This window comes from Moschus berezovskii, chromosome 1, assembly GCF_049115385.1.
Source record: "Moschus berezovskii isolate FMDL1 chromosome 1, NW_MosBer_1.0, whole genome shotgun sequence".
Lineage (NCBI taxonomy): Eukaryota > Metazoa > Chordata > Mammalia > Artiodactyla > Moschidae > Moschus > Moschus berezovskii.
Window position 1 is genome coordinate 153884001 of NC_142460.1, and position 18382 is coordinate 153902382.

Here is an 18382-nt window from a genome sequence, read left to right on the forward strand (position 1 = left end):
TGGGGACACTGTAGTAAACATGAGATGAATTGTAACAAAGTATTCATTTAGGTTAAAAAATGATTTTCCAAGATTGGTAAGAGTGAAGAAAATGTACTGAAACATTAAATATAAAGGATGTATATGCGTAGGCATTGTGTCTTGTTGGATACAATGTGGTATAAATAATACTACTAATAAGTACAAATGTAAAGAGTGATATTTTCACTGTAAATATAAAAGTGCTTTCTTTTTTCTACCCTCCTTTTTAGGATGTGTTTAGTTTTCAGGTATTTCCGAATATGAATCCTATCAAAATAAATGAATTGGCAATCCAAAAACGTCTGACTATTCATGGGAAAGAAGATGAAGTTAGCCCTTATGACTATGTGTTGCAAGTCAGTGGGAGAGTAGAATATGTGTTTGGTGATCATTCACTAATTCAGTTCCAGGTATGTGTTTTAACTGTCAATTTACCATTTATGAATTCTTTGAGTAGATGTTTTATGCAGAGCATTCAAGTGCCTCAGATTATTTTTGGAGTATGGTAGAGTTTAAGATACATGTAGTGAGACATCCCTCCCCCAACCATAATGTACGCTATTTAAAGAGAAGAATCCTCATTTGCCTTCAAGGAACTTGAAGATATGTTTGTTGAAATTACATCTGGAAACTGAAAATAGTTGTTGCATAAAGAATAATAGACTAAGTGACAAGTTAGAGGTAAATAGTAGTTGCATTTTAGAAAAGTAGTTGATTACTCTTATTAGTTATTTTTGGTGTTTGTATGAAGCAAGAGGGATAATGGCCTGCTAATTATTAAATGATGTCTCTTTTGAGAAGGAGCTCTGATTTATTACCCAGGTAACAGGGGATTTTATATCTCCCTTCTCTTTTTTTCAGGTATTTAGTGTAGCCTTTAGTTCTTGGTTTAGTAGGTAGAAAATCTTACAGCAGTTAGAACCTTCCTGTCCAGCTTTGGGATCTGTGGCATTCTGACAGTTTGAACTCTAACCCTGAGAGGAAGAAGATGAAAAGTGCTTGGTGGTTAACATAAAAGTATTGCCTTCTTCCGTTCATGTTCTGCCATCTTTTAAGTAGCCTTCTGCTTCTTTAATACTTTTTTAGAAAAGGCTTAGCAAAGGGAAAATATATTGTTTTGCCCAAACTGGAATTTGTTATTACAAAGAAAAGTAAAGGCATGTGTGCGTTTTGTTTTGTTTTTGTGTAAGGTTGTGTGAGAAAGAAAATATACAATGTAGGCGAAGGACTTTGAAAGAAATGGAATGATACATCTTTCATAGTGTAAAGTTTTTGAATGAATATATTTATCATAGTATCATGTTAACTCCCACTTGTAGGCCATTCTTGAAATTTTTTTTTTTTTTTTTAGTATCGGAAATGTATTTTCAGTGGTTCTGAATTGAATGCAGTATACTGTATACTATGTAAAGTGACTCACACTTTGTATAGGAAATTTATTCTGGTGAGGAATGCATTGTATTTTTATTCATTTTGTTAGAATCATTGGTATTGTAAACAACCACCTTTTTTCATATATGCCTCTGGAGAGTTACTTTGGTTTCATGGAAATGAAATAGAGCGTCACATTTGGATAGTGAGTAGGTTTTTGATGTAAAGACAGTAATGGTTGCCTTTAGACCTGTGCTAATAAGGTACCGTATCTATCTCAGGGATCCATGGAAAGCTGGCCACCTCAGGACTTAAAGAAAATGGCTACTCATATACTGCATATTCACCTTTTTTGACTTACTGGCCAGAGCTTGCACTGTAGCATCACAGTCTATGATCAAGTTCTGCCCCTGGAAAAGTTTGCCAGTTGGTCATCCTGTCAAGTATGGAGTGCAGAAAAGAGAAAAAAAACAACATATATACTGTGACATGTATTTCTCTAAGGTTTAGGAAACAAAAAAATTCAGTCAGGTGGATTTAAATCCAGGTCTTAGGGATACTAGATGTGTAACTTAGCCTTTGAGTTTTTAGTTCTTTAATCTATTAAAGGCGGAAAATCTTTCTTCTAGAGTTAAGAAGATTAGCTCTGACATAGAAGTATCTAGTTTAGTTCTTAGATACTTAGGTGTTCACTTAATGATAGCTATTTTATGTTGTGATTTTCATTTCTCATATTTTTGACATTGAATCGTTAATATAGACATTCAACATTGTTCTAATGTTGTTCAGCTTAATTTTATTTTTCTTTTAAGTTTTGTTTGAAAATCCTTGCCTTACTCTTCCTTGCCACTGTAGTATATCCGGAACTGTGTAATGAACAGAACATTGCCCCATTTTATACTTGTGGAGTGTTGCAAGATCAAGAAGCTGTATGAACAGGAAATGGTTGCCATAGAGGCTGCCATAAATCGAAATTCATCTAACCTTCCTCTTCCTTTACCACCAAAGAAAACTCGAATTATTTCTGTAAGTTTCGCTTATGAACTTTTGGTGACCTTAAAAGCCGTGTGATTTTTTTGTTGTTGCTGTTGTTAGGTTGTATGCTTAAGCCTCACACACATATTCTTTGCTTAGTTCTCCTATGGAAACTAATTCATGTTTTGCTAAAGATCCATCACCATTTATTAATAGTAATTTTTTAAGCTACCATTATTTTTCCATACCCAAGCTACATATGATTCTAAATAGGTCATTTATGTTTTTGATTATCTTTAGGTGCTAAAGAAAAATGCCCTCAAATTGAGTATATTTTGAGATTAGAGCTAAACATGAGACCTCAGAGAGCAAGTTGAGGCATTCTGATATAAATGTTAGGTGTGCTGAGATAGTTGATTTTCTGGTATATCTCATTTGTATTAGCTTATAATAGTGTTTTTGTGTAATTTGTCTGTTTTCTTCATATTGAACTTTTAGACTTTAAATGTAACAAAGACATTTCTTTTAGAATATAATATTTTTATAAAACAGACTTTTAAATTTTTGATCATTGGAATACTTAACAGTTTTTAAATAGTTCTTCTGTCTTAAGAAAAATCATTCCTTGATAATTAAGATATTACCTGTATGGCAACCCACTCCAGTACTCTTGCCTAAGAAAATTCCATGGATGGAGGAGCCTGGTGGGCTACAGTCCATGGGGTCGCAAAGACTCAGACACGACTGAGCGATTTCACTTCACTTTTGTATATTAATTTATATAGTCAATTCTTTATCCAAAACTTTTAATACCATTTGTTTATGGTGTCTAGTGAATTTTGTAGCAGTATTGTTTTGCCTTGAGAACTAAGTGCTAGTGGTTGTGATGCTTAATTTAATATATGTGGTTTTCAGTTGTTAGTTCAGAGTTGTATTTTCATTATTTTACCAGTGCACATGCGAGCCAATAAGCAGTTTCATTGTTTGCCTCAAATATTCATTTCTTAATTAAATATTAAGAAGTAATTAAATGAATTCTTAATTAAAATTAAACATTAATACGCTGTATTTTTTCTTTTTTTAACAGCATGTTTGGGAAAATAACAACCCTTTCCAAATTGTCTTGGTTAAGGGAAATAAACTTAACACCGAAGAAGCTGTAAAAGTGAGTACATGTTTAGATTTGAATTTGCCTTCTGCTCGGTTATTTGAATAATTCACTAATATGCTCAGTTAATGACACATTGGAGACTACATTTTATTCATTTTGGTCAGTTACAGGATATAGAATATGGCAGTTTATTATGGAACAATTGTAAATTTTTGTTTTAAAATATTCTTTGCATAGTTGGAGAGGCACTGGATAGATTGACATTTCCCCAGTATATGTTATGGAAAAGAAATTGGTTTAGATCAAGAATTCTGCAAGTGAAGTTTAAGCCAAAACTGTAGGTCACATGTTTCTGTGCAGGCTTATTCTTCTTTCTCAGCTTTGGTCAGAGCTTCCCTCAGCCTCTTTTAGGCTCCCCCCTCCCCTTTTTTTTCCTTTTAAACTTGCTGAACAGACAGAAAATGTAATACCATTCCTGAAATAAAATAGATGACTACATTGTAGACCACAACTTGTTAACACATGGGGATTTATTGCGCCACCCCCACAATTAAGTAAAGACTTAACAAGGCATTCTGCTTCAAAGTGTAAAGCATGCATTTTCCTCTGTTTTGCTTGGCAGGAAATGAAGTGAATAGTTTTGCAATCCAAGAAAGAGATTCAGTTAGTTTGAGATGTTTGCTGGCATGAGGATATATTCAGGAGTACCTTGCCAAAGATTACCAATGGCTTGTTTTTCTGAGTGGACATTAAAGATTCTTTGGGTAGCTGTCATTAAAATAAGGGTGTTTTCTCTTATATTCTTAGCTAGATTTTAATTTTTAATGAGTATGCTTAAGACCAACTAGCCTTGTTTTCTATTTTAATGGTAATTTAATTTTTCCCTTGAATTTAAATTTTCTTTCCTAATCTTTTCCAGTTGTAAAAGTATAGCATGATTGTTGCAGCAGTTAAAAAAAGTTCAAGTATGATTTAAGAAAGAAGTTACTGATCTCTCCGCCTCTCTTTACCATCACATGGGATTCAAGGTCAATAAACCTTGAGTGATCTCCATGTTTATACAAATATATATAAACTTATGGTTGTGTTTATTTTATTGATCAGTTGGTTTGTTAAAGAAAAGGGATGATGTTATATATATTAATCTGTAATTGGATTTGTTCATTTTATATCTTGGATGGTTCTCTGGATTATTAAATATTCAGTAGAGTTCCTTGGATATTACTTTTCTAAGGGCAAAAGTCATATATTGGCAAATATACCCTCAATATACCTATACATATGGAGTGTTTTTTTAAACATATATGTATCATTTTGCTCAGTGGTTTGTATGAGTCCGTGCATAATTTGCATTCTAAAAATGGGAATTACTACTTATTCTTCCCATTTGTTAGGTTATTGTTATTTATTAGCTATTTAATTCTTTTCTTGTTATTGTTTCTCTGAAGCCTTTCATCCTTACTCAGTTTCTTCCTAAAGAAGACCAAAGAGGCATTTACTACATGCCTTTATTTTTCTTGAGCATTATGCTTTATTTTTGTCTTTGACTGATTACTTGTGAGTAACATTTTATTTCTATAGGTTTTACCAATTTCTATTTTTATTCCAAGCTGGATTGATTTTATTGTTTGTGATCATATATTTTTAGGACTGCTGCTGCTAAGTCACTTCAGTCGTGTCCGACTCTGTGTGACCCCATAGACAGAAGCCCACCAGGCTCCCCCGTCCCTGGGATTCTCCAGGCAAGAACACTGGAGTGGGTTGCCATTTCCTTCTCCAATATGTGAAAGTGAAGTCGCTCAGTCGTGTCCGACCCTTAGCGACCCCACAGACTGCAGCCAACCAGGCTCCTCCATCCATGGGATTTTCTAGGCAAGAGTACTGGAGTGGCTTGCCATTGCCTTCTCCGATTTTTAGGACAAGTGGGCTTAATATAGTATTTAAAGTACCCTCTCGCTCCTCACTTCATCTGCTTCTCTGGTTCTCCCTCCTCTACCCTTTTTCTCTTTTCAGAGAGGTTGCATAGATGAATTGAAGTAAGTTAATGCAATTATGGCATCACTTTCTTGTAGGTACATCTCATTTTTTTGTTGTTGTTGTTGCTGTTCAGATTATGAGTTCCAGTGTGTAATGTTGAAGAGAAATCTGGAGGGGAAGAAAAAGATTAGGGGTAGATGGGGAGCAGGGAACTTTACTTCTTTCTTTCCAAACTTTTCTTGATGTACTGACTAGGACCTTCAGTGTGATACTGAATGAAAATGATGAGAGCAAACATATCAGTCAGGATTCTCCCAAGAAAAATAATAATAGGGTGTTTGTGTGTGTGTATATACATGCATACACACAGAGATTTCTTTATTTTTAATTTTTGGCTGTGCTTGGTCTTTGTTCCTGCATGGGCTTTCTCTAGTTGCTTCGAGCAGGGGCTGTTCTCTAGTTATGGTTTGCAGGCTTCTTTTGTTGCAGTGCACATATTCTAGGGCCTGCGGGCTTCTGTAATAGTGGCACATGTGGAATCTTCCTGGGCCAGGGATAGAACTCATGTCCCCTGCATTTGCAGGCAGATTCTTAACCACTGAACCACCAAGAAAGTCCACCACACATAGATTTATTTAAGAAATCAGCTCATGTAATTATGGAGTTGTTTAAGTTCCACAATCTGTGAAGTTTGTTTGCAAACTGGAAAACCAGAAGAACTGATAGTTTTGTTCCAGTCTGAGTCTGTTCATATTTAGTCGCTCATTCGTGTCTGACTCTATAGCCTGCCAGGCTCTTCTGTAAATGGGATTTCCCAAGCCACAGTACTGGAGCACGTTGTCATTTCCTACTCTAGTGGATCTTCCAGGCCCAGGGATTGAACTGGCATTTCTTGCATCCCCTCATTGGCAGGTTGGTTCCTTACCACTAGTGCCACCTGGAATGCCTGAGAAACGGGAGGAACCTATGGTGTAGTTCCTGTGGAAGTTCTATATGCTCAAGACCCAGGAATAGCTGATGTTAGTCAGGCAAGAATTCTTTCTTACTCTCAGGAGGGCCAATCTTTTTGTTCTGTGTGTTTCTTTCACTGAGTGGATTAGAGCCACCTACTCTAAGGAAGATCTTCAAGAAAATTAGAGATGGCAAGGGAACATTTCATGCAAAGATGGGCTCGATAAAGGACAGAAATGGTATGGACCTAACAGAAGCAAGAATACACAGAAGAACTGTACAAAAAAGATCTTCACGACCAAGATAGTCACGATAACGTGATCACTGACCTAGAGCCAGACATCTTGGAATGTGAAGTCAAGTGGGCCTTAGAAAGCATCACTACGAACAAAGCTATTGGAGGTGATGGAATTCCAGTTGAGCTATTTCAAGTCTTGAAAGATGATGCTGTGAAAGTGCTGCACTCAATATGCCAGCAAATTTGGAAAACTCAGCAGTGGCCACAGGACTGGAAAAGATAAGTCTTCATTCCAGTCCCAAAGAAAGGCAATGCCAAAGAATGCTCAAACTACCACACAGTTGTACTCATCTCACACGCTAGTAAAGTCATGCTCAAAATTCTCCAAGCCAGGCTTCAGCAATATGTGAACCGTGAACTTGCAGATGTTCAAGCAGGTTTTAGAAAAGGCAGAGGCACCAGAGATCAAATTGCCAACATCTGCTGGATCATGGAGAAAGCAAGAGAGTTCCAGAAAAACATCTATTTCTGCTTCATTGACTATGCCAAAGCCTTTGACTGTGTGGATCACAATAAACTGTGGAACATTCTGAAAGAGACGGGAATACCAGACCACCTGACCTGCCTCTTGAGAAACCTGTTTGAACTGGACATGGAACAACAGACTGGTTCCAAATAGGAAAAGGAGTACGTCAAGGCTGTATATTGTCACCTTGCTTATTTAACTTCTATGCAGAGTACATCATGAGGAACGCTGGGCTGGAAGAAGCACAAGCTGAAATCAAGATTGCCGGGAGAAATATCAATAACCTCAGGTATGCAGATGACACCACCCTTGTGGCAGAAAGTGAAGAGGAACTCAAAAGCCTCTTGATGAAAGTGAAAGAGGAGAGTGAAAAGGTTGGCTTGAAGCTCAACATTCAGAAAACAAGGCTCATGGCATCTGGTCCCATCACTTCATGGGAAATAGATGGAAAAACAGTGGAAACCGTGTCAGACTTTTTTTTTTTGGGCTCCAAAATCACTGCAGATGCTGATTGCAGCCATGAAATTAAAAGACGCTTACTCCTTGGAAGGAAAGTTATGACCAACCTTGATAGTATATTGAAAAGCAGAGACATTCCTTTGCCAACCAATTTCCGTCTAGTCAGGGCTATGGTTTTTCCCATGGTCATGTATGGATGTGAGAGTTGGACTGTGAAGAAGGCTGATCGCCGAAGAATTGATGCTTTTGAACTGTGGTGTTGGAGAAGACTCTTGAGAGTCCCTTGGACTGCAAGGAGATCCAACCAGTCCATTCTAAAGGAGATCAATCCTGGGTGTTCATTGGAAGGACTGATGCTAAAGCTGAAACTCCAGTACTTTGGCGACCTCATCAACGAGTTGACTCACTGGAAAAGACTCTGATGCTGGGAAAGGTTGGGGGCAGGAGGAGAAGGGGACGACAGAGAATGAATTGGCTGGATGGCATCACCGACTTGATGGACATGAGTTTGCGTGAACTCCGGGAGTTGGTGATGGACAGGGAGGCCTGGCGTTCTGTGATTCATGGGGTCGCGGAGAGTCAGACACGACTGAGCGACTGAACTGAACTCTAAAGAAGGTAATCTGCTTTAATCAGTCTACCATTTAAATGTTAATCTTATCAAAAAGAAAACACTGTCACAGAAATAACCAGAATATCTGGACACCCCAAGATCCAGTCAATGGATAAATGAAATTAACCATCACAGTAGATGTTTCTGTTTTGTTCTTTATTGTAAAGAAAAGCATTTAGTCTTTCAGCTTTAAGTATAATATTACCTGTAGGTTTTTCACACATGCCCTTTATTCAAGAAATTTTCTTCTCTTTTTACTTAGCTGAGAGTTTTTATACTGAAAGGGATAGAAAAAGTTTCACTTTGTCCAGTGCTTTTTCTGTATTTATTGAGATGATTTTGTGGCCTTTATATTAATTGAATTTCCTTTTCTTTTTTAAAAAATTAATTATTTTTGACTGTGCTCAGTCTTCCTTGCTGCATGGACTTTTCTTTAATTGTAAGCCAGGGCTTCCAGTTGCGGTGTGCTGGCTTCTCGTTGCCTTGACTTCTCTTGTTGCAGACCACTGGCTCTAGGGCTTGCACGCTTCTGTAGCAGCAGCATGTGGACTCAGTAGTTGTGGCTCTCCGGCTCTAGAGTACAGGCTGAATAGTTGTTGCACAAGGGCTTGTTGCTTACTCCTTGGCAAGTGGGATCTTTTCAGATCACCGATCAAACCTGCTTCTCCTGCATTGGCAGGCAGATTCTTTACCACTGTGCCACCAGGGAAGCCCCAATTTGATTGATTTTCAAGTTTTATGCTCTACATGTTAAAGATGTAGTAGCCTTTTTATATATTGCTGATATTGACTTATTAATATTTTGGTATGCATTTTTATGTCTGTGCTCATGGGGAATATTAGTCTGTACTTTCCATATAATATCTTTCTCTGATATTAGAGTTGGGGTAATGTTGACTTTATAATTAAGTTGAGAAGCCTTGCCCTCCTCAGTTTTCTGAACACGTTTAAGTAGGATTGGTATTGTTTCTTCCGTAAATATTTGGTAGAATTTACTCCAAGCACCTGAATGTAGGGTTTTTTTAGTGGGAATGTTTTTAATTAGAAATTTAATTTCTTTACTGGATAGATAGTCATAATTTCTATTTCTTTTGTGTCAGCTGTGATTATTTTTGTCTTTTGAAGAATTTAAGTTGATAAATTTATTGGCATTAAGTTCATTACAGCTCCTTAAATTACTTTTTCTTACTGTGTAACAAATTAACTGAAACCTAGCAGCTTAAAACAACACATATTTGCTAGTTCATATTTCTGTTGTTCAGAAGTCTGGGCATGGTGTGGCTGGGTTTTCTGCTTATGATCTTACAGGGTTGAAGTCCAGATGTTAATTGGGCTACATTACTTACTGAAGCTCTTGGGAAGAATCTGCTTCCAAGATGATTCAAGTAATTGGCCAGACTCAGTTCTTGCAGTTATAGGACTGAGGTTCTCATTTCCTTGATGGCTTTTGCCTGGGAATTGCTCTCAAAACCTTTCAGGTTCTTCTTCTTGGCTCTGTTTTTAATTGTTCAAACAGAGTGTTTCTCAAGCATTAAATCCTTTTCTGGCTTTGAATCTCCTGCCAGAAGAATCTGGTCCCTTTAAGGGCTCACCAGTGGGTCAGGCCCATGAAGGATAATCTCCCTCCCTTTTTGTTTTGTTTCAGCATGCTGTGTGGCATGTGCAGCCTTAGTTCCCCAACCAGGGGTTGAACCTGCACTCTCTGCCGTGGAAGCACAGAGCCTTAACCATAGGATTGCCAGAGAAGTCCCTCCCTTTCTTAAAGTCACCTGTGTCTTATAGTAAAACCTAATCATGGGAGTGAAATCCATTGTAATCACAGTCTCAGAGATCTTCCTGGAGTAAGATCACATGATTCTATGGAGTCTATAATGAAATTCTAGGTGTTCAATGAAGATTCATCACTGTGCCTGGCTGGCACTTGAATGTCTTTCACTGTGAAAGTGCTTAGAATTCTGTAGTATAGAGCTTTCTGGTGGATCTTTTACCTGCCTTGTGGCATTTCCCTTTTCATATATGCATCTTGATATTCACCAGAATCCTGAAATCAATGCTGCTCAAAATCTAAAAGATTTTTTTGTGTAGACAGAGAGCTCAGATTGCCCTCTAGTTATACCACTGTTTGAAATGGTTTAGTCTGACTCTTAGAAAAGAGAGTGGGGATCTCCCCATTTTTGGCCTCTCTTGTTTGTTTTCTATTCTCATTTGCCCCAGTCTCCCTAGAGGTCCTGAGGCAGCAGTAGCAGAACACTAGTGGTAGCAGAACAGCAGTGGTTGCTAAAAAAATGCAGAATTGAACCTCCCTCTTTGATTAGAGGAGTTGTCGTCCTAAGGGAAATGGTGAATATCCTGATCCCCACTTGCCCGGCTCCCCCCCCTTCTCTGTTCAGCATTGTTGTAGGAAATGTGGGTAAATGAAGCCTCAGTTTTCTCACTGGGTGACAATAAAAGGGGGCCCTAGGCAGCCCCAAAATATACTTAATGATTTCAGAGTGGGATGAGCTCAGAAAACTTCTAGGTTTATTCCTGAGCTGTACATATATGGATCAGCGTGACAACTGCCTATATACTTTGAGAACTGTGGCATAAACCATCACCAGCGTCTCAGACTAGTCACTGTATTATGGTGCAAAACTGGAGAGTTCCAAATAGCCCTACAAAGAATTTGAAAACGGAACTGGTATTGGAACCACAACTCACAGAAGATTTGTTGAAACTTGCAGGTTGAAACTATTATCTCCTAAAACAAATCATCAGCAGTCTCTATAGAATATAAATAAAACCCAGAGACTTATAATAGTCAAACTGTATAGGATAGGACTTCCTAGGTGGTCCAGTGTATAAGAATCTGCCTGCCAATGCAGGGACATAGGATCAGTCCCTGGTCTGGGAAAATTCCACAGGCAGCTAAGCCGGTGCACCACAACTACTGAGCCCAGCCTCCTAGAACCTGTGCTCCACAAGGAGAGAAGCCACCACCTTGAGAAGCTCCTGCGCCACCACTGGAAACAGTTCCTGAGCAGCAGCGAAGCCCCAGTGCTGCCAAAAATAAAGACGTTTTAAAAATTTGCAGGGTATGATTCAGAATTAATTGGCATAAAAAGAACCAGGAAAATCTCAAGCCCTATGGACTATGAGAATCAACAGACAGCAGTGCTGAGATGACATGAATGTTGGAAGTATTCACAAAGATGTTAAAGAAGTTCTTATAAAAATGATCAAGCAACTGGGGCAAAACAAACACAATGGAAAATAATGGGAAAAAATGAGAAGGTCTTAACCGCAGTACACAGTTGTACTTCAGTATCTGCAGGGGTTTGCTTCCAGGATTCTTGGAGGAAGTTCAGATTACTGTATAAAATGGTGTAGTAGTTTTATAAAACCTGGTGATGGACAGGGAGGCCTGGCGTGCTGTGATTCATGGGGTCGCAAAGAGTCGGACACGACTGAGCGACTGAACTGAACTGAATGGATGCACAACCTATACTTTAAGCCATCCTTCAATTACTTATAATACCTAATAAAATGTAAATGCTAGGTAAATTGTTACTGGAGTGCAGCAAATTCAAATGTGCTTATTAACTTTTTGGAATTTTTTTCCAAAATACTTTTCATATTTGATTCCTTTAATCCGAGAATGTAGTACCTGTGGATATGGAGAGTTGATAAAGGAGAAACTAACTGAGAAACATATTATGAATTAAAAAATTCTGATTGGACTCAATATGCTTTTCAGTTCAGTTCAGTCACTCAGTCGTGTCCGACTCTTTGCGACCCCATGAATCACAGCACGCCAGGCCTCCCTGTCCATCACCAACTTCCGGAGTTCACTCAAACTCATGTCCATCGAGTCGGTGATGCCATCCAGCCATCTCATTCTCTGTCATCCCCGTCTCCTCCCACCCCCAATCCCTCCCAGCATCACATTCTTTTCCAGTGAGTCAACTCGTCTCATGAGGTGGCCAAAGTATTGGAGTTTCAGCTTTAGCATCAGTCCTTCCAATGAACACCCAGGATTGATCTCCTTTAGAATGGACTGGTTGGATCTCCTTGCAGTCCAAGGGACTCTCAAGAGTCTTCTCCAACACCACAGTTCAAAAGCATCAATTCTTCGGCGATCAGCTTTCTTCACAGTCCAACTCTCACATCCATACATGACCACGGGAAAAACCATAGCCTTGACTAGACGGACCTTTGTTGGCAAAGTAACGTCTCTGCTTTTTAATTTGCTATCTAGGTTGGTCATAATTTTCCTTCCAAAGAGTAAGCGTCTTTTAATTTCATGGCTGCAATCAGCATCTGCAGTGATTTTGGAGCCCAAAAAAATAAAGTCTGACACTGTTTCCACTGTTTCCCCATCTATTTCCCATGAAGTGATGGGACCAGATGCCATGATCTTTGTTTTCTGAATGTTGAGCTTCAAGCCAAATTTTTCACTCTCCTCTTTCACTTTCGTCAAGAGGCCTTTGAGTTCCTCTTCACTTTCTGCCACAAGGGTGGTGTCATCTGCATATCTGAGGTTATTGATATTTCTCCCGGCAATCTTGATTCCAGCTTGTGCTTCCTCCAGCCCAGTGTTCCTCATGATGTATTCTGCATATAAATTAAATAAGCAGGGTGACAATATACAGCTTTGACGTACTCCTTTTCCTATTTGGAACCAGTCTGTTGTTCCATGTCCAGTTCTAACTGTTGCTTCCTGACCTGCATACAGGTTTCTCAAGAGGCAGGTCAGGTGGTCTGGTATTCCCGTCTCTTTCAGAATGTTCTACAGTTTATTGTGATCCACACAGTCAGAGGCTTTGGCATAGTCAATGAAGCAGAAATAGATGTTTTTCTGGAACTCTCTTGCTTTCTCCATGATCCAGCGGATGTTGGCAATTTGATCTCTGGTGCCTCTGCCTTTTCTAAAACCTGCTTGAACGTTTGGAAGTTCACGGTTCACATATTGCTGAAACCTGGCTTGGAGAATTTTGAGCATGACTTTACTAGCGTGTGAGATGAGTGCAATTGTGCGGTAGTTTGAGCATTCTTTGGTATTCCCTTTCTTTGGGATTGGAATGAAGACTGATCTTTTCCAGTCCTGTGGCCACTGCTAAGTTTTCCAAATTTGCTGGCATATCGAGTGCAGCACTTTCACAGCATCATATTTCAGGATTTGAAATAGCTCAACTGGAATTCTATCACCTCCACTAGCTTTTTTCGTGGTGATGCTCTCTAAGGTCCACTTGACTTCACATTTCAAGATGTCTGTTTCCAGGTGAGTGATGACGCCATCGTGATTATCTTGGTCGTGAAGATCTTTTTTGTACAGTTCTTCTGTGTATTCTTGCCACCTCTTCTTATTTTCTTTAAAATTCTCAACTTTTCAGAGCCTGACGGTGATTCAGACCAAGCATCAGGAAATGTGGCGATTTTGACAAAACTTCACATGATATAAATTTAGAGAATGATTTTTTTTTTTACTGCTTTTTCTGAAAACAAAAACCTTTTTAATGTCTTCTACAGGAGATTCTAAGTTCAGAGAGCACAAAGTTTTTCATTTCATTTTAAATGTAGATAAATTTTTCTCCTCTTGTTTATTTTTAACTACGTATGAACTTCAGTTATATTGGTGGATTACTAGGAGATTTCTTAGTTAGACTTAGTTCTAATGACGTGGTCTTAAATGATCACAGTTTGACTATTAGATAATGATTGGTATTTCAGCAGTTTTCTTCAGAATGTGTTGGGTCTCTTTTTGTTTATTGTTACCACACCCAAGTTAGTCATTCTTTGTAGTTATTGTTTTACACACAACAGCCTTGGCTGTTGCTGTTTACAGCTAGAGTAACTGAATGAACTTTTCTACTTCATTCTACTTGAGATCTTTTTTGACTTTTATATTCAACTGACCCAGGCAGTCCTCTCCAGTATTCTCTCCTGTATTCTCTCTGAATTCCATGGACAGAGGAGCCCATGGAACTACAGTCCACAGGGTTGCAAAGAGTTGGACTCAACTGAGAGACTAATACTTTCACTTTTTCCATATATCTGCATTTTGCCAATAGTTGGTTGATTGAATGATAACCAACATTTTTTGTTTTTGTTTTTAAAGTATTAACTAACATTTACTAAGCACAAGCTGGAATCAAGATTGCTGGGGGAAATATCAATAACCTCAGATATGCAGATGACACCACCCTTATGGCAGAAAATGAAGAGGAACTCAAAAGCCTCTTGAGGAAAGTGAAAGAGGAGAGTGAAGAGGTTGACTTGAAGCTCAACATTCAAAAAACGAAGATCATGGCATCTGGTCTGATCACTTCATGGGAAATAGATGGGGAAACAGTGGAAACAGTGTCAGACTTCATTTTTTTGGACTCCAAAATCACTGCAGATGCTGATTGCAGCCAGGAAATCAAAAGACGCTTACTCCTTGGAAAGAAAGTTATGACCAACCTAGATAGCATATTGAAAAGCAGAGACATTTCTTTGCCAACCAAGGTCCGTCTAGTCAAGGCTATGGTTTTTCCCGTGGTCATGTATGGATGTGAGAGTTGGACTGTGAAGAAAGCTGATCACCGAAGAATTGATGCTTTTGAACTGTGGTGTTGGAGAAGACTCTTGAGAGTCCCTTGGACTGTAAGGAGATCCAACCAGTCCATTCGAAAGAAGATCAATCCTGGGTGTTCATTGGAAGGACTGATGCTAAAGCTGAAACTGCAATACTTTGGCCACCTCATGCGACGAGTTGACTCACTGGAAAAGAGTCTGATGCTGGGAAGGATTGGGGGCGGGAGGAGAAGGGGACGACAGAGAATGAGATGGCTGGATGGCATCACCGACTTGATGGACATGAGTTTGATTGAACTCCGAGAGTTGGTGATGGACAGGGAGACCTGGCGTGCTGTGATTCATGGGGTCGCAAAGAGTCTGACACGACTGAGTGACTGAACTGAACTGAACATTTATTGAGTACTCTTTATATAGTGGGCTAATTTATTTTTATTTCTCAAAAATTGTCAAAAACCAAGAGATGCAAATGTTTTTAAGCTCAGCAGTTTATTTTTAATATCTTTTCTTTATCACAAAAATGTGGAAGAATATTTATTTTTAAACTTGTGATTTTTCTGAATAAACTATATATTCTGTATACAAAAGGTGATAAATTCATAAGCCTTTAATGTCACTGAGAGTAAGAACTGAATATCATTTTTATTCTGAAATTCCTATCTTCCATTCTATCATACAAAAGATGCAAAATATGGTTTATTTATATTTTGTTTTATTTATAATTTTCCTAATCTCATTTCACAAATGGTTTGAGGTAAGCATGCCTCCCCCACCCCACACATGCACATGTACTCACACATAGTCCTATATATATACAAAGAATATATAAAATATGAATGACTTCTTAAAAAAATAATTGAGATGTCTAATAGTTTAAAAAGCCAGGAGCAAGATTTGCAGTAGATATTTATATAGTAAGATCCTATATAAGTACTTGATGTGCACTACAGGATTTATTCTCTGCCTGCAATATAGACAGGTGTCCAAAGTAAAGCAAATATGTGCAGTTATGATAACCAGAATCTCTTAAGGTAAAAACGGTCTAGTTAGTCGTGTGGTTGTAGTTCATCCTTTTATTTTAATGGAGAGATGTTATCAGTTTCTTATGAAGGAGAAATAGTGGGTGATGCGCACCAAAACCCCTGTCACCATCACTGTAGTAGGTCAAATAATGTTACTGTATATGTTCTTTGTGTTGACAGTGCAATTCAGAAAAAGTCATTCTGTATATTTCAGTCTGTACTGTACTTTGCCATGTGAGTATTTAATTGAATAGTAATATTTGGACTTTCCAAAGTCAAATACTTTCTTGAAGTTCCATATGTGTATTTTTACTCAAAACTGGGTTTTGTATAAATTCTTTTTTTGGCCGTGCTGTGCGACATGTTGGATCTTAGTTCCCCAACCAGGAATTGAACTCTTGTTCCCCACAGTAAAGAATCCTAATTTCTGAACCATCAGGAAAGTCCCAGGCTCTGTGTTTTAGTACTCATTGCACTCATTCTACTTTTACGACTCACTTTTAAATTGGAAATAATCATGTCATGTTGTTTTATAAAAGTATGTAAATGACTGAATAAAATTTTCTGTGACATGTTGTACATGTCCTAAATCACTCTGAACCTGAGTCTTTCACAAATGAAAGATAGTGGTGTATAGAATAATCGCAAATATGGATAGAATATCTTTAAGTTCACCTTATAATGACTGATTCATAAATTATTTATAAGTACAGATTTTGGAGACATTTCATCCACCCTCTCCTTTCCAGCTATATAGAAGCCTAAGACAAGGCCCTTAGTAAAAGAATTGATTGGAAGTAAGCATATAGTAGTAGTTTTTATACTTACGGTCTTGGTTTCTTTAGATCCATTTACACCATTGAGACATTTTTTAGCTGGTCTGCTTAGTATGTGAAAAATAGGTTTTAACTAACAGTTTTGTGAATTACATGGTGAATAATTATCCGTTAGTGGTTCTGTGGACTTTCCTAGAGTTTGTCTGCTTCTTCTGCCAGTATGTGTTTCTCCATTCTTCAAAACAAAGATGTTTTACTGGTGCAGTATTCACGATTCTGTTTTTGTCTCCATCATTACAGGTTCATGTCAGGGCCGGCCTTTTTCATGGTACTGAACTCCTGTGTAAAACTGTCGTAAGCTCAGAGATATCAGGGAAAAATGATCATATTTGGAATGAACCACTGGAATTTGATATCAACACTTGTGACCTGCCACGAATGACTCGATTATGTTTTGCTGTTTATGCAGTTTTGGATAAAGTGAAAACTAAGAAATCAACTAAAACCATGAATCCCTCTAAATATCAGACCATCAGGAAATCTGGAAAAGTGGTAGTTATATACTAATTTCTGAAAAAATTTTATAATGGAATAATAATAACATAACAGAATAATTTTAAACTTAAGAGAGTAATATAAATGAAATTATATCATATAACTTTGGTCCCTAAGAATTTATTTTTAAAAAGATAGTCTCTCATGTCATTTTCGTTTTTCTTTTGGCAAATTTAGTAAATGTCATAAATATAAGTGTTCTGTTGTAAATGTTTGGTTTTTAGAAAATGTAGTTAAGAATGAAAAGAGTTAAAATATTACAGGTTAACAGAAACATCAGGTGTCAGATGTAATTAAGAATTTAAAATTTTATGCATTTTAGAAAGATCGTAGACCACTCAGCACCCCATGTTGGGTCTGGGACAACTCAGTAATCAAACACATCAGTTTCCAGAAGTGAAATATATGAATATTCTCACTAAGTGAGACAAATGAAGGCTGTCAGTTAGCTTCATGTCATTTCTGGTCATGGTTTATTGTCAAATGAGTTATAAATGAACCTTTGCTTTTCAAGAGTTTCTTAGACTTTGAAATTGTGAATAAAGGATGGTGAACCTGTTCTCATATCTCATCTTCCATTTTACATTTTCAAGTCTTTTTTGTTTTCTTCTTACTTTATGAAAAGGGTTTTTTTTTGAGGATGGGTATATGAATTTTATACATTAAAAAATGTGGTTACTATATTTATCTAAAAGAATTTGTATCCTTTTATTCTTAACATGGAAATGTAAGCATTTCCTCTAGTTATTATCATGTAGTTTTTTAAAGACGAATATTATTGTTTAAAAGTCAGACAAGAGTTATTTCCTTAGTATTTTTTTCCTCCACTGATACATAATTCTAGTCAAAGTGTTCAGGTATTTATAGCCTTTTGTGTACTGTACTGTGCTGTATGTGCTTAGTCGTGTCCGACTCTTGCGACCCCGTAGATTGTAGCCTGCCAGGCTCCTCTGTCCGTGGGATTCTCTAGGCAAGAATACTGGAGTGGGTTGCCATTTCCTGGGACTAGGTTAATTAGTCTAATTGTCTATATAAAAGTTGTGTTAGCTTGGTGTTTCCTTTTTAGAAATGTAAATAAATTCTACAATACCTAGAGACATTGCCTTTTGCTAAATTAAGATTTATGTAGACTGAAAGCTCTTAAGACATATAATCTGACATTGTGTCAGACATATTTTCTTAAATTATTAAAATTCCTTATCACTTGCAATGGATCCACAATAAATGTTCAA

The 18382-nt window shown here is 37.6% G+C and overlaps 1 protein-coding gene across 3 annotated transcripts in view; it reads left to right on the top strand.

Annotated features, from left to right (window-relative positions):
• Nucleotides 1-18382, top strand: part of PIK3CB (phosphatidylinositol-4,5-bisphosphate 3-kinase catalytic subunit beta) — a 173926-nt gene that overhangs the window by 89285 nt on the left and 66259 nt on the right. For all 3 annotated transcript variants that reach the window (XM_055412884.2, XM_055412913.2, XM_055412903.2), the window contains 4 exons: nt 252-431; nt 2248-2418; nt 3455-3532; nt 16896-17147. In XM_055412884.2, the coding sequence (XP_055268859.1) occupies nt 252-431; nt 2248-2418; nt 3455-3532; nt 16896-17147 (681 nt within the window). The remainder of the gene's footprint in view (nt 1-251; nt 432-2247; nt 2419-3454; nt 3533-16895; nt 17148-18382) is intronic.